Source organism: Drosophila guanche, unplaced genomic scaffold (genome assembly GCF_900245975.1).
Source record: "Drosophila guanche unplaced genomic scaffold, DGUA_6, whole genome shotgun sequence".
Taxonomy (NCBI): domain Eukaryota; kingdom Metazoa; phylum Arthropoda; class Insecta; order Diptera; family Drosophilidae; genus Drosophila; species Drosophila guanche.
The window spans coordinates 6,129,931-6,152,746 of NW_022995743.1; the positions used below are offsets into that span (position 1 = coordinate 6,129,931).

The window sequence follows — 22,816 nt, forward strand, 5'->3', positions numbered from 1 at the left end:
TTTTGATCTGTGCCGCGGATGAGCTGCGCAATTTATGCAAATTTAATTTGCCTCGATTCAAGAGAATTGCAATTATATTTTTGGCCATCGATATTTGGATGATTAGTCACTGCCAGGGGTGTGCTTCCCCTGCCAGCTATTTAAGCGGTAATTGCTGCACTTTCAATTTAAAGTGTCATTTGGCTGGCTGTTAAGTAAACAGTGACACAAAAAAATGGTAGAAAAGAAACCCCGTGGCAAGGTAAACCAATATAATTATTGGCAATTAATGCTGGCGGCGCCATCGTCGCCATCCACATTAATGGCAGGACAAGCCATGGCTGTCCCTGGGACCTTACACCGGTCCTTGGCTGAGCTTCAATTAAATTTTATTTGCATAGGAAATTAACATAATTGTAGTGGAAAATACCAAACCCAAATACAAAAAAAAAAAAAAAGAGGAAACGCAAAAAATGGGAGAAGGAAAATCGGAAATAGAAGGAGCCCAAGGAAAAGCAATAAAAAAATAAGCAGCAAACGTGTCAGCCGGGCAAAAAAAAGTGTTAAAAAAGGAGGAGCAATATCTACATAGATATTTATGCAAATAATATGAAGGTTTTGGTGGGTAATTAAATGGAATTTCTAATGGGCAATCGAACGAGCCACAGCCTGCCGCTGGGGGGAATCTTCCAAGGGTAAAATCAATCTTGAGAACAACTCTAAAACTCTAGACATGAACATTAATTAAAGCACTTGATAAATTTCATTTGCAAACGTGCAGTAAATACATTAAAAATTGACATTTACTGGCGCAACAGTCGTTGCGGGTGCGGGGGCAGAAGAGACCAGTAATAGCAGCAGCAGGACCAAGGCAGGACTCCTCGTTGTTAGCTGGTCGCTGGACTGCTGCTCTGCTGCTCTGCTGCTCCACCGTTGAAGTAAGTTAATGTCATTGAACAGCAAATCGAACTAAATTTATGACACGCCGAGAACACGAGCCAAGAGAGAGAGAGAGGGAGAGAGTGCCTGCCAGGGGGAAAGGGGAAAAAAATGAATGAAAATGCAAAAAGAAAGCCACGTTAATGTCGTCCTGTGTGTGTGTGTGTGAGTGTGTCCTTTATGCAAACAGGCGGCAAACAGACGGCCGCTGACAGCCACTATATGTGGCACATCCATAGTTGCCACAAAGTGGAATGGAAATGGAAATGGAGCTGCGAGCTGGGAGTTGGGTGCCGTGCAATGTGTTGGGCGCCCACTGATGTGCAATGAATTAACTTTTCAACATATTTACCCACGCTCAATTGAATGGGACTTGCCATGCCACTATGCGGGGTAGGGGTAGGTGTGTTTGTGTGTGTCTGTGTGTTGGTTCTACCCTACGGCAGCAGTGGCTAAAAGTTGCAACCATAATGAGGCTTGGGCTTTTGTCTTTTTATGCCGTTCTCGCAAATGAGCGGAAATTAAAAACTGATTTGCCATTGAGGCAGCAGATAGAGCGAGAGAGAGAGCGGTGTTGGGTGCATGAGACAATAGGCAGAGCAGATCCTTGAGGCAAAAACTTGCCCAAATGTTAGCCGAAAGTTTCATCAAAAACTGTTGCCAATTAGCAGCTGATCAACGCGTGGAACTTGTAAGCAAACGAGTTGGTTTATGCAACTTAATTGCACATGAACTTAGCGCTGTTTGTGGCAACATCGCGGAGAGATGTACATTGGCTGCCTGCCCCCAAAACGTGTCGTGGCATGTATCTGTATCTGCTGCATGGCTGTAGTCGTGGTCAGCCTGTACAATTGTATGCATGGCAAGTACCAAGCACTCCAGGACCAACACCCCTAGCCCTCCCATCGATGGGCTGCCTGCCACCCAGGCCGCCTGCAAATCGAACGGACAGCAGCGCTTTTCTTGCTTCGTTTTGTGCTCGAGTCAAATAAAAAATGAGCCAAAAAATAGAAAATGAATTGAATTATTGCAAAAGAGAGAGGGAGAGAGAGCGCGGCAGCAGGATGTCCACCCATGCCCAAGCCTGATGGTGTGGGGAATGGGTGGCACTTGACAGCCTCGAATGTGATAAGCAAAAGCCCCGGCTCGAAATGGAAAATGCGATGGCAGCTTTTGTTGTTCTTCTTATTATGCTGCCGCTGTCTCGCTCGCTCATATGTTGCTCTCCCCCCTACTAGCAGCCAACTCCTTCATCCTGCTGCTGCCGCTCCTGTGTGCTGTGTCTGTGTTTTTTATGTAGCATGCTTTTGAGCGCGACGCGAAATTATAATTCACACATGTGCCCCATACCAGAGGGGAGTGGGGAAGCTGCTGCTGCTGCTGCTGCTGCCACTGGGGTGCTCGCCCCATTTGCAGGAGAGGTTTTGGGGCATGGGCATGGGGCTGTAAAAAAATGCAATTGCCAAAAAGTAGCCGCCAAAAAGAAAGCGAAAACGAAAACGAAAACGACGACGACGAGGATGACGACGGCGTCGCCGAACGGTTGCGTTGCTTGTTTGCTTTAATTGCAAATGGCATTTTTTCGTTACGGCCAGGATGAGGCTACGGGAAGGACATGCCATACACGTTACAAGCTGACCAGCAGCAGCAGCAGCACCCCAACAGGAGCACCACCACCACAACCACCACCCTGCCGGTGGAGCAAGGCTCATAAATTGTCGAAAAATATTTGTCTTGTTCTATTTTTGGTCAACCAACGCCCCAACGAACGCACAGCGGCCAACAATATGCTTTTTGTGCCACCACGAAACCCCAGCAGCCATGCCCCAACCCGAAACCCGAGCGCCTTTTCTGTTCGTTGTGTTGCAAGCAAACATTTATGAGTTGGCTGGGCTGGTGGCACGCTGCACTTTTGCATATTTAATGTTTCGTTTAACGCAAATGCACATAATTTCATCACTGACTGTGTGGGTGTGAGTGTGGGTGTGGGTGTGGGTGTGCGTGTGGCTGTGTTTTTGTGTTGTAGTTTTGTCACTGTCCACTGTCAAGTCGTAGAGATGTGAAAATGCTTTTCAATTCATATTTATGCTGCTTAATGCCTGATCCTTGAAATGGAGAGCGCAAAATTGAGCGCTATCTGAGGCTGATTACAGCTCGATAAAGAGGGGGGAGTTGGCAAGACTAAAGCTAATGTCAGGTGTATCTTTATTCTTAAGTGTTTTAGCAATTGATTTGATCTCGGGTGCTGAGCCACCTACTTCCCACGACCAGCAAGCAGTGCCTCACAGCCAGCAAGCAGTCCCTCACCACCAGCAAGCAGTAACCCCAGCAATCTCTTCTCCACAACCAGCCACAATTTCCCTCATTTCTCTCAATTCGAAATAGAACAAAAATCATTGCATAACGTAGCAATTTTTTGCACCATTTCGGCGACAGTGTCGATAAAAATGTAAGCATCACATTCAGTCGTCAATGTCCGAAAACACAACACACAGAAAAGGAGAGAGAGAGAGAGAGAGAGACGAGCGTCCGTGCGTTCGGCCATTAATGGCAGCACCCAATGCACCACCCAGCAGTGACAAACAAAAGCTGCAAGCTGCAGACGTTGCAGTTTCCACGAGCAGTATATACACATACGTATCTATGTACCATTATGTACTACTGCCACGAGGTATATATGTACATATAACTGTACGGAGACGCAGCTGACAGCCAGCCGCATGGCGAATGAGCAAACGAAAACAAAAAACGAAACAAAACCACGAAAGCACGAAACACAAAAACCAAAACAAAAATGTGTAAAAAATAATGGAAAAGCAGAAAGAGAGAGAGGGGGGGGACAGCGCAGGGCTGGGCAGGGAGCGAAGCGAATTGGAACAAAACAACAAAAAGGAAAAGGAAAACGAAATGCGAAAAGAGAATGGCAAAAGGGAGAGGGGGTGCGACGCAGGCATGGTCCATCAGCGGCAGCAGCATAAGAGCCAGGGCCAGAGTCAGAGACAGCGCCCGACATCAATGGGCGCGCCACTCAATCAACCCCACTTGGGTGGCAGGGGTGGACACGGGGCGGACAGGGCGAACACTGGCAAGGTGGCTGGATAGCTGGGTGACTGGAGTGACTGGAGTTTCGGGGGCGGTGGCCGCTGCTTGACAACAATGAAGGCCAAGCATTGTCCAGGAGCAGCCAGGACTTCTCTCTCTCTCTCTCTTCCACCCTCACTCTCCTTTTGTGTGTCGTTGTGTCTGAGCCTGTCCCAATTTTTTTACGTTTTTCCCCAGTTTACTCTATTTTCTTTTTTCCCACTTTTTATGCCCTTAATTTTGCTCTCCTCTGCTGCGCGCGCTCTCTCTCCCACTCTCCCACTCGCTCACTCCCTCTCTGCTTGGCTGGGCATCTTTTTTATGGCTGAGCGTCGTTCGCCTGCTGCAGCTTTCTGACTGCTTGGTCGCTGGTCAGCCGCAGTTATTCTTCTGGGGGCGACTCCTGACTGGACGTGGCCTCCGATGCGGGGCCACTGGTCACTTCTCTGGTCAAATAAATGCAATTTTAACCCCCCCACCCCCCACCCCCCACCTCACGCAACCGTGGGCAGTGGAGTGCCTACATAAATCCAGAAACCTCTCAGACGCCAACCTGGACAGCGCCCATCCACATATCCACCACCCACCACCTCGTGGCTTGTTCTTGCTTTTCACTTTTGGCGGCACACTTTCTTTTTTTTCTGTTTCTCTGCCCCCCAAAAAAATAAAAAGTAAAAGTTGTGCCACACTCCCCCCCAGCCACCCAACGCCCTGCCCTGCCCTGGTCAACCTTTTGGGTCTGTGCAGGGGCGTCTGTCGCGGCATTTATTGCCGCAATATAGCCCCGGGGAGCTGATTCCTTTCCTGCCTCTTCCTCTCTCTCTCTCTCTCTTCGCTGCTCATTTGCATCAGTATTTTTAATTGGAATTGGCGCTGCAGATAGAGATGGACAACGTGTGGCAAAACAAGGCAAAAGGGCAGAGCATCAGCCTTAGAATCACTGACAATTGATGGCTAACTCTCTGGCAAAAAGTCGATTGATTTGATGGGAAAAATACTCACAGCGATGCAGAAATTTATTCCTTTGGCCAGTTGTATATTTAAGAGAAAAATCAAATGTTCTATCTATAAAATCCATCACTTAAATGAGCTTTTAGCTCAGGGTCCTTCCACCCACAGCGTTATTGATACTTCTTTCTGGCTCTTTCACCTTTGACGTTGCATTCAAGTTTGCGCCTCATGCAACGCACCTGCACAGCACTCGGGAGTCCGCCTGCGTCCTGCAATTCTTGCCACACACATGCAGATCTTTAGTTGTTTTTTTTTTAGTTTTTATGCCAACAGCAACTACTGCCTGCGCCTGCTCCAGTCCTTTCTGCACTCTTTGTTTGCTGTTTTGCCGGCTGCTGCGATGTTGTCTTTGTTCCCTGGCCTTCTTATTGGTCGCCTCTGCCTCTGCCTGTGCCGTTAGCTGTGTTATTCTTATTTTAGGCATACGTCGTGGCAGCACACACACACACACACACACATGGAAGTTTCCCCACTTTTTGTGGCATTTTTTGTACACTTTTGTTGCGAGGCAAACACCCACGAATTCGGCTACGTCTCTGGCCCTACGCTCTTTGCCCCGCTACATTTCTCATTCGTTGCTGGCTGCTGCTGCTGCTGCTGTCGCTGTGTTTTCATCAAGAAAACGAACAAGTCGCAATTTTTTCGGCTCTCGCTGATTGGTTGCACCCCTCGGCACATGTGTGTGCCCCTGCCCCAGCCCCAGCCCCAGCCCCAACTGCTGCTGCAAACAATAAAATTTTTTGTTTTAGTCGTATGCCAACACACCCATTTTATTGTCTCCGCGTAGCTGAGGGTGGCAACTGGGTGGCTGAGCATTGGAGCTGGGCCTTTGGCATATTCAATGGCAACATCAGAGCGCTCCCAACGATGGGGCCGATTGTTCTTTGTGAGATGATTGAATTGCGTGGCTGCAGGAATCCTGAAACCTGACAGTTGTGCAATTTGAGTAACTTTGGGCTACATTTAAATGTATTTATTGGAGTTACGTTGGTCACACCGTTTTTGTGTTCTTTTGTACCAAAAATGTAATTACTTTGCATAGTTGCAGCATGCCTCATGTTGCCAGTTGCCGCCACACTTTCGTTATTAGCACTTTGAAATTAATATTCGTATTTTTCAATTACAACTGACACTTGTCTATGGCAGCCGAGCCGAGCCCAAAAGTGGCACTGACACTGCGACTGCCTGTCCCCAGCCACTGCTTGCCGCTGCCGCTGCCACTGCCACACCCACTGCCAGAGCCTACCAACATTTGCTGCTGTTAGAGGAGTCCGTTGTCATGCCCCTGTGCCATCCCCAATGCTGAATGTAAAATGTCATTATCGCTGACATAAATGAATAGCTGCATTTATTGCATTTGACACTGCCACAAACAGAGCGAGAGAGAGTGAAAGAGAGGGCAACAAGCTTTGCCTTGGCTTCCATCTTAGTCAAGCAGTAATATTGCATTACCGTTAGTAAAAGCCAAGTAGCCGCTGCCATGTGTTGTGTGCCAGCTGAAGGGTAAGTTATCGATGGCACAGCGAATGTTACTCAGTGAATGGATGAATGAAAGAGTGAATAAATGAATGAATGAATGAATGAATGGGTGTTCTGCCAGAGTGTTCTTCTATGGGTTTATAGCAGCAGTTTCAGTAATGCCAACACTTGGATTCTGTGCACAGATTAGCAGCATAATTTCTTGGATTATAAATACGCTCTCAGTGGCCCAACTACTGCAAAATTAACCCCATTCAAGTGGAAAATGAGCACAAGCACACCCTGAAGGGTTTGGATCTGCCACCTCCTGCCCATCTATGCACATATCTCTCCACTCTGGTCAAACGTTGCCATGCCTGCCGTATGGAGAGACTGCCGACTGCCCCGCCCGGGGGTACGTGCAACTCGTATAACATTTCTAATTAAAATTTCGTACAGCTACCCCAGCCGATAGAAGAAAGGTTATTAACATATTTAGCATAACCAGAGGAGGGGTGGTGTGTGTGTGTGTGTGTGTGTGTGTGTGCTTGTGTGTGTTATTTGTCCAAGCTGTTGGCCATTAGTTTTTGGCCATGCAATCGGCCATGCAAGTTGTCCGAAAAAGTAAGTTGCCGCAATCAGTAGAGGCGCTCGGAAGGGACGGGGATACATATGTATACTGTATGTATGGGTGCCAGTTCGGTGCCGGTGCCTAAGTAGCTGCGCTGTCTTCATTAAAAATTGTTCCCCATCCCCACACACACACACACACACACACACAGACGTGGCCCAACCCCAATGCACCCTCTGCTGGGGCAACCCCCAAGCCCCATTTGTAGCAACGGTAACGTTAGAAGTTGCACCGACTCGGGGTCTGGGCTCTGGGCTCTGGCTTGTGCTCTGCCTCTGCCTCTGTGCCTCAGCAGTAGCTGCTCTCTAACAACAACAAATCGGGCTTCATTCCTAATTTAAATGCAAATGAGATTCATTTGACGACGACGACGTCGTCCAGGCTGCAGCCATGGCCCTGCTGCTCTCCACTCGTGCACTTGGTCAATGCCACACACACACACACTCACACACACACGGCACATTAACACAGAGGCAGACACATGAGTCTGTCTGCAGAGCGAAAGGAACTCTCTGCTCCCTTTTGGGTTTCTTTTGGGTGTGTGTGTGTGTGGCTCTACATTATGCAAGTAGCTTAAATGGCTACAAAATGCGTTGCTTTGGCGAGATTTGTAGCATACATTAGGTCCCGGCTGTGCGCTGCTGCTGCTGCTGCTGCTGCTGCAGTGCGATATGCAATTGCTGCCTACGTTTAGGCGCAAAACCTTAAGCTCAACAATGGCGGTGCATGTCCGACTGGGAGATGGCAACCCTCCCGCTCCTCTGCCACTCGCTCTGTTCCTACCGTTTGCCTTTGCCGCTCGCGCTGCCTCTTGCTCTCAGCGGGTGTCAGGTTTGTCTGGACTGCGAACATTCCATGCTTTTTGGATTTCTTGATTAGTGCTGCTGGCTATGTGTGTGTGTGTGTCTGTGTGATAGCATTAGCTTTTAGGCTGCTCCTCGAGGTAAGCACTGAAAGGATTTTGCAGCAAGAAAATGCAGACAGAGAGATAGAAAGACAGAGACAGAGAGGCCGCATGTAAAAGACTCATAATTGAGCTCACTTAAGCACAATCCAATCACATCGTTATCAAAGTAAATACATGAATGCCCCACACCCCTTTGTCCATTATTGTACATAGAAGGTAAAAAAATACTTATTACTCATGCGCCACGTTGCACCGAGCACCAATCAATATGCAGGCCATCAAATATTTAAACTAAAACTACAAAATAACAAAAATGGCTACGAAAAACTTAACACACAGGCACACACGAGCGAGACAACGATAGCAAAAGCAAGTGCAAGCGGTACAGCGAGAGCGAGCGAGAGGGAGAGAGCCAGCACTGACAAAAGGATTTTAATTGAGTGCAATGGCATGCGAGCGATATGCAGAGAGAGAGAGAGAGCGAGAGAGAGAGAGAGAGAGAGAGAGAGAGCAATGCAGAGCGAGACAGCCAATACGAGGGGAAGACAAGGACAAAATTCAAGCAACAACGCTCCAGCCCACCCCACCATTCACTCGCTCACTCCAACGCCCACTCAACGTCTCCGTTTACAGACAATTTTTGTGGTCAAAATGCATTTTGAAGTTATGCACACACACATGCACACAGAAATGTATATATATCTTGTTGATTTTTGAAATTATCAAGTCTTAAAACACACACACACACACAGGACCAACCACTCCTCCTTCCATTTGCCATTTGTTTCTGACCGTTTTTTGCATGAATTATTAAATGCTATGTAATTTATTTGATTGTGTTCGTGCCAGTGCAGTGTGCAGTGCAGCCAAGCAGTGTTTCTTCTCTCTGTGTGTGTGTGTGTGCTTGTTGGTATTTATTGCACTTAACTGCTTTGGGGTTACATGTAACAAGGCCTCCCCCCGGTCTGTCTAGAGACCCCCTCAACGCCTCCTGCCTTCCCTTCGTACTGTTGAAATCTTATGCATTTGTCATGAATCTGAAATATTTTCGGTTCGTTTGGTTTCTGCTTCTGTGTGTCTGTGTGTCTGTTCTGTTCTGTTCTGTCTGTGTGTGTGTGAGAGATGCGTTGCAGTTTTCGCATATTTTTGGGGGCTGTCCATCAAGCCACCCACACACAGCTATATGTTGTTGTTGCCTCAAATTTATTGATCAATATTTCAGCTTAGGCGTCGGTCTTTAGGAGCACTTGCAGGGCAGAGTGGTGAAGGCAACAAAAGTGCGTATTACCCCCAATAATCATCCAATATTCATGGCAAAGCGGAGAATTCCTTGCGGTTACTCGGCTGCAGCCTGAACTGCTGAATTTTCCAACAATCTAAGCTGCCATTTGAAATGTTAACGCGAGACAGACACAATCGAAGATATCGATCGTTGGTATTTATAATGTATAATTCAGACTTCCAATATACTTTCCGCCTGTAACTATTCACACCTGTATAATGTTTTTGCCAGCCCCCAACCCTGTCCGTATTCGTACGCCTCGTATGCCTTTGGCAATCTAATTAACTGTCATTGTGTTAAAAAGACGCCAAACTGGCAACCAAAACTTCTGTGCCGTGCCCTCCCGTGCTTGTGGCCTGCCAGGTTGAACAATGAAAGCAGCCCCACACCCTGTGGCACGCTCGGCTTGCGTGTCAGGCTCATTCCCCTTGCCCAGCCGCGACATTGGTGGCGCGCTAACACTAATGCGTTGGCAATAACAAAGGTTGCACATGCCTGCTCCTCGCACATCCTCGCAGGTTCTTGGCAACTAATCAATAGAGCAAAATTTTACGTTTAATTAAAAATGTCTGCGTGTGTGAAAACCAAGGCAGGTGGCATGTGGCAGCCAGCGAGCCTGTCGGAATGGTAATTGCCATTGCTCAATGTGCAATTAGTCCAAGCAACTAACTTAAGGCAGTGGCAACGAATCATCTTTTGCATCTTGCGATTTATGAGCAGAGATCCTGATGCTCCCTGTATCCATAGGGACATTATAATTTATCGACTTTGAAATGTTTTACATGCGGCTTTGGACTTGTCTCCCCCCACACACCACACCCACTCACCCACTCACCCACTCCCTGTCTTCCAGCTTCCTTCGATTCCGTTTACCCATGCCCCGTGGGGCACACTGAAGACAAGTCCGAATGCTGCTGCCGAATGTAATTAGAAATCCTCAGCAAATATACGCAGATTTCTACATATATGTACAGACATATGTATGTACATACATGTAGCATCTACATATGTATATACATGTGTAATGGTTGGGTTGCGCTGCTGCTGCTGCATTTGGTTTGATGTGCAAAATGAAGACATTTGAGTTTGTGGCTTGGGGTTTCGAGCACCACCTTAGGCTATAGATTTTCTTACCACACACACACACACATTGCCAAGTACATAGCTACAAACATACATATGTATGTATGTAGCGGGTAGTTTGGGTCTATATAGCACCTGCTTTTGGTCTTTGCCTGCCCGCTGGCCATGCAAAAGAGGGGAGGTGGCGGCATCTCAATATAAACTGCCTTCAACATTTAATTAGTGTGTTTTGCCCAGACCAAGCGAGACCAGCGTTCCATGTGTGTGTGTGTGTGTGTATGCAAATGTCGATGGGCGCAACTGTACATGCTCCCACACATGCACTCTCTCTCTCTGTCTCTCTCTCTCTTGCCCAAGACATTGACGTTTCGTTGGTTATGCAAATTCCATGCCAACACCTTTTCGGCCAAAGACTAAGACAAACTTAAGTGGGGAAATGTGTACCCATGTGTGTGTGTGTGTGTGGGTGTAGGGGGGGGGCCACTATAAAACCCCACATACACACACATATGTGTAGCACACACACACTGCCATACAATTGCCTTTTATAATTAATTTTACAGTTAAGTGTATTTTCAAGCAAGTTAAATTTACGTAAATTCGAAAATTTTGAAAGGCCATTGCCTTGCCCACACGAACATGGACACACTTAGACACTCATAAGGGTTAAGTCGCTTGCAGGATGTGGAGCTTATGTCTGTGTGCGTGTGTGTGTGTTGCTGTGACTTGTGTCCTGAGACATTTGACTGCTTTTTGGGTTGGGGTGTGTGGTGTGGCTAGCACGAATTTTATTGAAATTGCCTGGCTCTGGCTCTGGCCTGGGCAACACTTACATTATGCAATCTAATTATGTCCTGTGTTGCTTCGCATGTGTGTGTGTAAGACAAAATGGCGTCTCAGCTCTCAACTAAGATAAGTGGCAGTGGCAGTGGCAGTGGGGGGGGAAGCTGCAAGCAATCTTGGGATAAAGTTCTATGACAAGTTGCAGGCTGGACACAAAATGTGAACACAGAGAAAATGGCATCAAAGTTTTGTAAATATTTAATTGAAAAATAAATGCCACTCGACTCGAAAGCGAAACAATACAAAAATGTACATCCATTATCAGTTTTAAGATCAAAAAAATATCATCTGCCCTACCGAAAACTATAATCGAAAAGGCACCGGACGACCCTTTCCATATTCAATTATTTTGCTCTTCCGTTTTAATGGAAAATCCATTTGAAATTTTGCTCATTAAACTGCTGCGCTGTTCCTTCCACTAATGAAATCATTAAAATTGTTTAAAAGCAAATTTTGCCAAGGGGACAACAGCAATGGGGGGGGGGGGAGGGTGTGGTGGCCATGCAAAATTTATGTGGCAACTAGAAACTATGTTTTGGCAACACACACGCACACACTACCAGCTAGGGGTACACGACCAAAGGACATTGCCTTGAGCTGGGACCGAGACCGAGACCGAGGACGAGGACGAGGCCATGAACGAGGCACGAAGAAGAGGCAAGCAGACGGACAGACAGCAAAAGTTGCCAGTTGAAGGCAGCGGGCAAATCCTTAGCAGAGACACAGAGCCAGAGAGCCACCCCCTGCCTGCCTGTCAGCCGCGTGTGCTACTTAAACCCTTGCCCGTAAAACTATCCTTGAACGGGGTTGGGGGGTTGGGTTGGACAGGAACGGGTCTGTGGGTGGCCAGACATCGAAAACATGATTTTAGTGTTTCCAAATTTGAATTTTAAACAAGTCATAATATAATTTGGCTAAGCAGAGCAACAGTAACCGGCGAAGCCAGCAGCAGCCATCCCTTATCCTTGGACCGAGGCACAGGCACTTCCACTTGGCCCTTGTCTGTGTCCACTTGCTGGGCTTTAATCCGGCTACCCCAGCCATGCCACTGGAGCCGATTCGATGCCACCGCCCCCCCCCTCCTCCAAAGCCCAAAAATCCCTTCGAGAAAATTAGTTCAAGCGGCTGGCCAGGCCCGGCCCGGCCCCGTTCCGAGCTCTCATTTGGCTCCGCATCTTTGGCGTTTTTCTTGGCGCAGCCAAAAATGGTTCAAATTTAAATTGGACACACACCCAAGTGTGTATGTGTGTGTGTAGCTCACACGAAATATTGTAATTTTCTTTGCAACTAAAGACGTAAACGGATATTAGCTGCAAATGAAGCTTCTACCATAAGCCGCCCGCTCGCGGATCTACTTAGAGATGGGAAAAGTCTCACGGCATCTTATAAATATTGCTCAAGACTCGCTGAATGAAAAGAGATTATTGAGATCCCTATTGCACTTTCTTTACTCCGCTGGCAGTCTCTTTGCAGTTTACGCCCGCACTAATCGATAGTTGGTAATCAGCAGCAGTGCCATCTCCAGCTGCCGTCTTGGGCCACAGTCATCCAAGGGGAGGCAGGATGTCCATATACATAGCTTAAATCATGTTGCTGTACGTATTGCTACATTTGAAATATGCTTGCTCCTTTGACCCGTCTCGCTCTGCCTCTCAGCGTGTTCAAGGGGCTTGTGCTGCAGTGGGGTGGGGTTGTGTGTGGGCATTTCTAGGGCGTTGTTATCGTCAACTTGGCTGGCATAGCATTTTCCATTCTAATTTCTAATTATTCTCCATGTGTGTGTGTGTCTGACCAACTAGCTGGGCGTACAACCCACCCTTCTGTCTGTCTGTCTGTCTGTCCGTTTGTCGCTCTGTCTGTCTATGCGAATTAATTAAGTGTTTTCGTGCGCGGGCAAAATCCTTTTGCGGTTCAACTTTACTTTCCTCTGCCCCCACGCTCCGCTATTGGGTTGGGTTTTAGAACTTTTGAGGTTTAGCCAAGGCGCAGAGCCACATATCGTTGGGTTTGGGCCTGTAGTTTGGTTTGGGTTGGCTTTGGGGTGTGCGGAGAAAATCAATTATAAATTAAACATTTATTAAAGAAAGCGCACACATTGCCCGCAGGCAGGCAGGCAGGCAGGCAGTCAGCACTCTCCTTCTGCCGATTCCTTCCTCTGCTTCAGCTTCTTCTGCATTTGCCTATGCAAATCAGCAGCGGCATAAATAATGCGACATCATTATTTAGGCTGAGCTCAGGCACAGTCAGCGATCCACAGCGCCGCGATCCCAGCCACCCATCCATCCATCCATCCATCCATCAATTATGTCTGCAGCTGAAAGCAACGATCCAGCTTCAGCTTTGTCTCATTTCGATTGTCTTTTGCTTCCCTTTTGATTATGCAGTCAGGGGGGGGAGTCGGGGAAGAGGTTTGTACATCAAACTCGAACTCGAGCCCGAATAAATGTGACGGCCTGCTGGAATATGCTGATGGCTGCGACTGGCAAGAGTATAACTGATTTGTGTGTACTCTCCTCTACACACAATCTGAATTGGTAATTTGCTATAAAGCGACTTTAATATGGCACGCAGTGCCGTCAGCCTCCACTTTGCATACTCATCCATGGATGCCCGGGAATATGTTTCTGTGAATCTACATGGCTAAGTGGCCTGCGCGGGTTGAAAGTTACAAATTTATACGCAGCGAGTCCGCAGAGTTGGTTGGATGGAGGAACGCTTCGAAGATCGCAAAGCATTTCAAACAAATAAATGTATATTTATTTTTATTTTAACTTTTATTTTATATATTTAGTTGGGGAAACATTGGCTGGCATGGCTGGTAGGTGGACAGTCAGCTTCGGTTTCACTTCCGTTTGGGCGGACAATCGCCCGGCGTTTTGCCCTGCCGCTCCAGCTTATTCTGCGCCTCATAGACCAAGCATATGGGCGGAATTTCCAGGCAATTGCACTCGACTCTGCGCCTGCGGCGTGGCTTGGATCGCCGGCACTCGGAGTACGCCGGATACGGCGCCTTCACCTTCACGCAGTCCGTTTTGCGGCGCACGATTTCACAGCGCGTGGGATCCCGGACCGGCTTACAGCCGGGACTCGCCATCTTGGGGCATGCGCCCTCCGTGGGGCAGGGCTTGTCCTCGACACACAAGTCCTTCACCTTGCGCTTGCGCCGCGCCACAGGCGGACGCTTGCCGCTCTCAAAGCAGCAGATCTTCTTCGGCTTGATCTGCAGGGGCGGACACTCCACCCAGGTGACTTGGTACTTGCGCTTCCGCTTGTCCGACTCCTTGTACAGGCACTCGTCGAAGCGTGGGAACGAGTCAACGCACTCGTTGATGCAGCACTCGTCTGGCATCTTGATCAAATGATGAAACTGAAACTTGTCCTTCGCCTTCTTGTCGCTCTTCACGAAGTTTGTGTTGTCGCAGTCACGCATTTTATTGCAGCCATCATCCACATCGGAGCACTTGGGTGTCGGCCGCGTGTCCTTGGCGTAGAGGCGTTGCTGGATCCGCACGATGCCCAAATATTTGCACCAATTTTGTGCCTGGCTTCTGCCAGCCGCACAGCTCCACAACGACATATTTTAAGTTGATTTTCAAATTTAATTTCGATCAATTTTGTACACTAAGTTCCGAAAAAAAAGGATCAACCCAAACCGAAATCGATGTGCCAGCAATGAAATCCCAAGCTAGACTGAAATTTCTATACCCAATCCCAAGTCTGGTCAAAGCCCCTGTCCAGGCCTGCTCTCTGGCCCAAAAAAATGTTCCTTTCTGGCTCTCAAATATTCCCTTCTGGCTCTCAAATATTCAATACTGATCCAAGTAGTAATTGAGTTGTCAATCCGGTCCCAGAGCTTGTCCCTGCCCCTGCCTTTGGTCAGTCTCAAACCCGCTCTCGGCCTGGACATATACCAAAAATTTCGGTACATTTTGGTAAAAAAAATTCAGTCTAAATTTCTCGATTTTTTCGGCTGTGGAAAACAACAAAAACAAAATTCAAAAAAAGACGTTCCAAAATGTTCCGACTTTTGAGGCAGAAGACGCAGCAGTTGGCCTGGTGCGTGCAGCGTGCCACGCCGCTGCGTCTGCCCGCGCGCAGCTTCGGGGATGACGACTGCAAGCCGGACGTGTGTGTGGACACGCCGGTGGAGACGCGCTGTGGGCCGCCATCGCTGCGCAAGCCCTGTGGGGAGACGCCCAAGAAGAAGGAGGAGCCCAGGGATCTGCCCAAGCCGAAGGCTCGGTTCAAGTCCATGTGGGAAATGGATGGCTGTCCGCTGGTTGTCTGCGAGCTGCCCGTGCGCTACGACGTCAAATACTATCGGATATCGGACAAGGAGAAGCGCAAGTATCAGGTGACCTGGAACGAGTGCCCCCGCATGGTGGTGAAGCCGCGAAAGGTATGCCTCCATCAGACAATGGTTCGCCCCAAGCCCTGCCGCCGCAAGCGCAAGGTGAACCTCAAGGATGGTGCCCCAGCCATGCTGAATCCCATGGAGTGCCTGCCAAAGTCCGCCGATGACAAGTGTCAACGCATAACGATGCCCTGCTGCAAGCCGGCCCGTTTGCCGCCCATCTGCAAGTCCGCCTTCAAGGGGCTGTCCGACTGCAAGAAGCGTCGCACGCCCTACCCCAGCTTCTCCGAGTGCAAAAAGGACGAACTGCTCAAGCCACCGCCCACCGAGTGCAAGTGCCTCGAGACTCCAGCCATGTGCGAGACTTGGGCTGCACTCAGGCATCGCCTGTCCCTGGGTCGTGGGCCGGTCAAGAAGTGTGGCGAGCCCTAAACCGACCCCATCCATTGAGCGGGGCCTTGAGACTGAGCTTGAGATGCTGAGACTTTCTTTTTGAACTTTTGCTGAAATAAATTACCACTCAGCTCCATTGATATTTCTCTTAGTAGAGGTGGGAATGGGTTAAACAATAAAGGTTGCATCTGAGCAGGAAACTGCTGGCTAGCCCAGGGAGAAGTGCTCCAAGAAACGGTAACCTTTGCCCAGCTACTCGGAGTAGCAGTTGAATCAGTGACTCTAAGCTGACTCTCATTGACCCATTGAACCTGTAAAAGTGTCCCTCCACGAGTCCCTGGTCCTTGGAAAAATCTGTCAAAATTGATAATCACAACCAGCAGCAAAATTCTAAATACATTTTCGGTCCACAACAAAATGCTCAAGTCGATGCTCAAACTACAGCCCAAGCTGAAATCCATCCAATGCAGGCAGCGCCTCTACAACTTAGCACTGCCACAGCGCCACATGCCGAGTGCAGGCCACAAGGAGACGCTGCAGCAGCTGACAGTAACGACGGAGCTACGAAAACTACAATGCAATCCGCTGGAAGTGGCTCCCGTATTGCCATTGCCCGCGATGCTGCGCGCCAGCGACTGGCTGCATGGCGAGCAATGGCAGGCCGGGCACCTCAAAATGGCCTTAAAGGATAACAAAAGGTCTATGGTCCGCATGGCGTTACATTGAATAATGAATTACATTTCACAGTAATAAACTTTGGCTCAGACAATTAATTTGTGTCATTTTTAGCGTTAATCATCCTATTTCTCAGCAGCTACGATTGGTATCAAACAATTTTCGATCAGCTGCTTAGCTACAGATTTATGTGAACAGGACCCTAAACGAAATGTTTCAAATCTAAACGAATCTAGCAGTCCGGGACTCTACACTTTTCCCCTACCCCCCAATTCTGTATGTAATTTGTTCATAAGTAAATCCGTTTCGGCACCATTCGGACTATTTTTTCTAGCTCAATGCTAAACATTTTTTTCACATTTTAGTATCGAAATTTTAAGCCAGAAATCTAAACAAAATGCATTCCTCTTGGGCAGCAATTAGGGCCAAATTCGTGTCACTTAACTTGGCTTCCGCAGCCAGAGTTGTAGGCTTGGACAGGGTCGGAAGACGGATGTCAGACCAGCCTGGGTTGGTGAACCAAAGGATTAAGATGCTGCGGTGCCAGTCAGAGAAGGCGACCCAGTCCCAAAAAGCATGCCGTGAAGCGCGATACGATGAGATGCACTACAGGCCTGTCTGCTATCGGCAGCGTGTCTATGAACGCACTTGGCCAGAGTATGACTTCGAGGAAGAGCATCACGAGAAACCCAAGGAGCAGCCAAAAGCCAACAGGCGCCACAGAAGCCAAAGACGTGGAGCTGAGTGGGCCGAGTCGCGCAGAGGAAGCCGCTAGGACAGGACTGCAACAACTTTAAATAAAAAGAAATAACAATAAAATAAACTACATTTAACAAATATTTTCAGAGTGTTTTTGTGTATCCAATAATGCAATATTTTGGGTCAACAAAGCTGAATTTTTGTTCGGTTTTTGGAGTTTTATTAGAGTTTGAGCCAGCGGCATTTTTGTTAGAATTTTTTCATTTTATAGAGCTTATATTTCTGTAGATTTATAGCCGAAACAATTAGTGATCCCAGCTGAACTTTTAATGAGGACTTTTCCACTTTCCTCCGCTTGATGCTCTTGGCTTCGATGCCATTTAGCAGGCCTTTGCATTGATAACTTTTCGTAAAAGCTATTACAACATTCTCCCAGACTATTCTTCGATGTTTTTCTCAAAAATGTTCCTCAAAATGTTTCTAACAATTCCAGCGGCACATCAGGCCTTGCCATCATGAGCAACGTGGCTTTGAAGTGTGAACAAGTTTGTGTTTCAGTATCAGTCGGCCGCTGCCTCTAACCGGACGCGTCCGGACAAAAACCAAATAAAAATTATTTTCCGGAGTTCAAAATTTTTCTGCAACAACTTTTTCGATTCAACAAAAATTGTAAACAATAAATAAATATTTAAAAATAAATTCTAAGCCGGTTCGCGGCGTTTCACGATAATGTTTCTGCTCAAGAGGGGCCTGAGGAAGGCGCCATCGGTGCTGCAGGTGCTGTGCAAGCCGAGCCAGAGCCTGCTGTACCCCGCGGTGGGCGCCACGCGGTCCATGGACACGCTGTATGGCGGCGACTCGTGCGAGGACTGTATGGACAGCTACCCCGTGCTGAAGGTGCGCAAGGATCTGAAGAGAATGAAGGCGCCGGATACCACGCGAGTGCCCGATGCCTGCTGGCAGTCGCTGCGGCGCACCGAGTTCAAGTGCCGCACCGATCCGGAGTTCAGTGTTAGCTCCTTCATCACCGAGCGCAAGAAATGCCTGGCGGATCCGTGTGCGATGGATTATCCGGCCACGGATCTAAAGTACTACCGGCCGGGGGACAAGCTGAAGCGCAAGTATCAACGCACCTGGGTCGAGTGTGTGGTGAAGCAGCGCAAGCGCAAGGCCAAGTGTTATTACAAGCCGCTGAAACCTAAGCGGCGCAAGCGCAAGGAGCCCAAGTCCAGGACCGTCTGCAAAATGGTGCCCTGCAATGCGGGTGCGCCCAAACTGAATCTGATGGGCTGCACCAAGTCGATGGGCGGGCCCTGTCCGAAGATAACGATGCCCTACTGCAAGGAGGTCTTCAGCTCGACGAGGTGCAAGGTGGGCACACGAAAACCTGGCCAGTGCCGCAGGCGTTTGACCAAGTATCCGAGCTTCTCGGAGTGCCTGATGGATCCGCTGCCGGAGGCACCACCCACCGAGTGCAAGTGCCTGGAGCGACCCTCCATGTGCTCCGTCTGGGAGTACTATCGTCACAAGAAATATTAGAAAGGATCCGCTCATCCGCCAAATAAAGGACAATTGCTGAGCCACAACATATGCTTCGACTTTTGTGTTAAAACTCTCCAAAATCCAGCAGCATCTAGCACTCTGTTTCGAGATCGCCATCAATCGAAATCTCCTTCTAAATTCAAAGTTTGTAGGAAATTCTAAAACCAAAGTAGGAAAGTTCCCTTCGCTATGCAGGTCAAGCAGCTTAGTCCGCTTTTAGCGCTTCGTTTGGTCTGCGGAGGAGCTCGCTGCATGGCGCAGTTCCCTGTTGCACCCGTGGAGCCCAAGACTGCCTTTCATTACCAACTGCCACACGAGCAGCTGTTGGGCGAGTACCTTGAGCTGGAGACCAAGTGCAAAAATCTGCGCACCGCACTGCATCAGAGCAGCAACAAGTGGCACAGCCAAAGCCCCTGGCCACAGCAGCTCAGCTCGCTGGAGTGTCCAACTGGGCACCTGATGAAGACCTGCTGCCTGCACAGGGTCGGGCAGTGCAAGTGTCTGCAAACCGTTTGCTGGTGCCAACTTCCGCCAACCAATAGAACTTGAAGAAATGGCTTCCACTTTGCATCCATTCAGAAGACAGAATTTGTGTCAGAAACACAAACTTTTGGATCTAAGCGATCAATGAGGCTTTGACTTTTGTTTCACACTCGCTCCCATAGGCACATAAGCAGTTCAGAATCAGTTTACACATGCTTCAAACCGCACCTAACACACACACAACAATTCGTATTTAGTTTCATCATTCGACAGCCAGAAAATTAAAATTTATCATGGCGGGAACAACAATTTTGGCTTCCATTTGTGCCGGCCGCTTGACCAAATTTATCGTACAACATTCGAAGGGCCAAACCCAACCGATGCAGCACAAGGCGCGACTCGCTGGACAGTTGTTGGATCCGCAACAGAAGACCGCTGAGGGTTTTGGCTACTTGAAGCGTTACGCCGCATCCCAGCAGCCAAAGGTGATGAAGTACGACTTAACCTCGCAGTGGACCTCATCGATGGAGAAGCAGCAGCCCAACAGCACCACAAAGATTCGCTATCCGGGCCAGAAGTCTGCTCAGATGTCCCCCACGTTGCTCATGGGCATACACTACGCCCTGGGACTGGGCTCTGCTGACAATTGTCGGCGTCAGCCACAACCAATGGCCATTGATCGCTTCAAATTGTATCGTAATTGTTTCTAAATTTAACCGGACAGAAGCAGTCCTGGAACCACCTTTCGCTGGCTACAGCTACAGCTTGCACACAACGCCACCGCACGGAAAATGATGCTGTGACTGAGTTGTAGTTGAAGAAGGCGCCGAGTTGGTTCTACACGGCTGCTAACCAAACTATTAAACAATAAATTATTGCCATTCAAGAGAAGAAAGATCTGGGTGGGCAGGAGGTGCCTTTTATTTCCAATTAACATTCCATAACTTGTAGCCTAAATTGACATTAAAATGTTTGTTAAAAACCGCTGGAGGAACACTTGGAAGATGCTCAAAGTAATCTCCACTGCCAGCAGATGCGGAGCCAGCAAAGCATAAGTTTAATAAACAATCTTAAGGTATCGTAAGGGAAATCCCTTACTTGACTTTCAACGCAGCAGCCTCTGACTGATGTGTCTCGTTCCTGCCTGGGTGTAGACTTCTGTCAATCCCCATTATCCCGTTTACAAGTTTAGACATTTATCGAACAATTTCTTTCACAAAATACAAAATTTTGAATCCGCTTTTGCCGGCAACATGATCCCGCGTCCGCCCACGATGTTGATGTGTGCGCGAATGGTCAATCGCTGTGTGACGCACTGCTTGGCCAACAAGTCGGAGGCGACGCTGGAGCCGCAACGACGCTTCAGTCAGGCGTGTCTCTTCAAGAAGACGCCATCGCTGTGTGATTACCGTACGATTGGCACTGTGGAGTCCACATCCAAGGAGCAGATGCTCGATCAGCTGTTCCAGCAGGACGAAGTCGAGGCGGCAGACGAGTACAATCCAGCAGAGGACTCTGTTAGTGTGAAGACTTTACGCGCTGGCGACACGAGCGCTGCAGCAGCGATTACGTTTCAGCCGCGAAAAGAATATCACGACATCCGTCGGAGCACTAGCACAGAGTCCTATGAGTCCTATGAGGATAAGGAGGCGGCGAGTGCAGCGGAAACCACAAATGATTACGATCAGTGCATTAATCGGGCAGTGGACGACATCATTGCCGGCTGCCCCGTCTCCGATGCTGGCTGGTTCCATGAGAGTTGGAGCAGCTACGATGCAGAGTATTCCTTGGCAGTGGATGGCAATGCAGAGCAATCGGTGGCCGATAAAGCAGTGCATGAGCAGGCCACAGAGGAGGGCAAAGCAGACACGAGTCAGTTGGCAGGGGACGACAGCCCAGAGGTGTGGGACAACACTGAGTCAAACGATTTGGCTGGATTTGCGCAGTTCTTGGAATCAATTCAGGACACAAAGAGCATCGCAGCATCCGAAATAGAAGCCTTGTTCAAGGAGTATATCAGCAGAAGTAATGCTCAAATGGAAGGACAGGGCAATGCGAATACCTGGGTGCCCGATCGCAGAGTCTATGATGAGTGCATGAATCAGGCTGCAGAAAATATTACCCAAGAGCTTAAGGCTAGCACTCTGCCACCTGATCTATCTGTCCACAGGGAAGCCACTGATGCATCCCAGTTCAGAATGCACACTCAGTGGATCAACGAGAAGGGAGTTCCTGTTGATGAGCCAGTGGGTGTCCAGTCACAGGAATCTGATACCGAAAACGAACACCAGCCGGCTGCCATAACAAACTTTACCGAGTTCCTGCGCCGCGAATCCGAAGCGCCAGAGGCCATAGAGCCTACAGTTCAAGCCTACAGACCCTTCAGAACTATAGAAGTTCCAGCTGACATGACCACCGGACTTGACGCTTCTCAGAACACTCAACCTCGCCCTGCTGTGCCGATTGCCGCCGGCAAAGCGAGAGAGGGTATGCATAAGCTGCCAACGGATAAGCCAACTGTCTCCAAGGGGGATGGAGCCAGGGAGCACACCGAGCTAACGGAGAAGCAATCGCATACACTGGTGGTGCTCGTTCTTCAGCTTGCACTGGACGAACTGAAGTCTGGTAAGGCCAATCTCAAGACAAAGATCACCCTCAGCAAACCCTAAATAATGGTGGGCAGGACAGCTGGATCTAATTATATTAACTTTCGGACTATCAAAATTATCAAATTAGTTACAAAGTTATTTAACCAACATATGAAATGGCTGGAAATAATTTATTTCAAGATAAGAAAACATATAATCAGCCGCTCAGCTAGATCTTTAGATTCCCACACTGTTTTACATACGTACACACACACATACATTAGGGGGAGAGCAGATTGGTTTCTTCTCTCTTCTCTTTTCCATTTTCTTTTCCATAAGAATATTCGTTTTGGGCTGCCTCTTCTCCCATCTCCAAAAAACATACAAAACCCGAGAGCACAGCACTTCCCCTTCTAGCCATTCACCGTTGCATTAACAAGTGGTCACTCATCAAACGCAATAACGCTCGCTCTCTTGGAGTAGGAGAGGGACCAACACAAAATACAACGTCAAATGAGAGAGCAATTAGGAAGGAGAGCATGGAATGTTCTAGAAAATAGGCCTGCTCACTTTCGGCAATTGAATGCGTTGGTGGTTTGTTTTCTCGAGCATTCCATGCGACCGTTCCCCCTTTCGTCTGCACTGCTTCTTCACCCCTTGCACCCATCAACATTCACCGTTGCATTACGCACACTCTCTTGGAGTAGGACAGAGGAGACAGAAGTCAAATGGGAGAGCATAAGAAAGAGAGCAGGAAATGTTCTAGAAACCACGCCACCTACGCGTCCAAATCTGCGCCGCTCTCTCACTTTTACTTTTTCGGTCGGAACAATGCGCGCGGTTTTAAGTCAGCTCCGCGTGTCGGGTC

The 22,816-nt window shown here is 48.4% G+C and overlaps 3 protein-coding genes across 12 annotated transcripts in view; 1 reads left to right on the forward strand and 2 right to left on the reverse strand.

The window, feature by feature from the left end:
• Positions 1-22,816, reverse strand: part of LOC117578787 (alpha-protein kinase 1) — a 62,619-nt gene that overhangs the window by 7,926 nt on the left and 31,877 nt on the right. The window lies entirely within an intron of this gene.
• Positions 13,960-14,878, reverse strand: LOC117578791. Its single transcript, XM_034264514.1, has one exon. It carries the CDS (start codon positions 14,789-14,791, stop codon positions 14,057-14,059), a length of 735 nt encoding a protein of 244 aa, XP_034120405.1. The 5' UTR covers positions 14,792-14,878; the 3' UTR covers positions 13,960-14,056.
• Positions 15,101-18,923, forward strand: LOC117578790. Of its 3 annotated transcripts, none has more exons than XM_034264512.1 (2): positions 15,101-15,873; positions 18,784-18,923. In XM_034264512.1, the coding sequence occupies exons 1-2, from the start codon at positions 15,230-15,232 to the stop codon at positions 18,872-18,874; spliced, it is 735 nt and encodes a 244-aa protein (XP_034120403.1). In that variant the 5' UTR covers positions 15,101-15,229; the 3' UTR covers positions 18,875-18,923. The 3 variants fall into 3 exon arrangements, with proteins under 3 accessions (XP_034120403.1, XP_034120404.1, XP_034120402.1); XM_034264513.1 differs by lacking the exon at positions 18,784-18,923 and adding an exon at positions 17,188-17,475 and having other exon boundaries at positions 15,103-15,723; XM_034264511.1 differs by lacking the exon at positions 15,101-15,873 and having other exon boundaries at positions 17,924-18,923.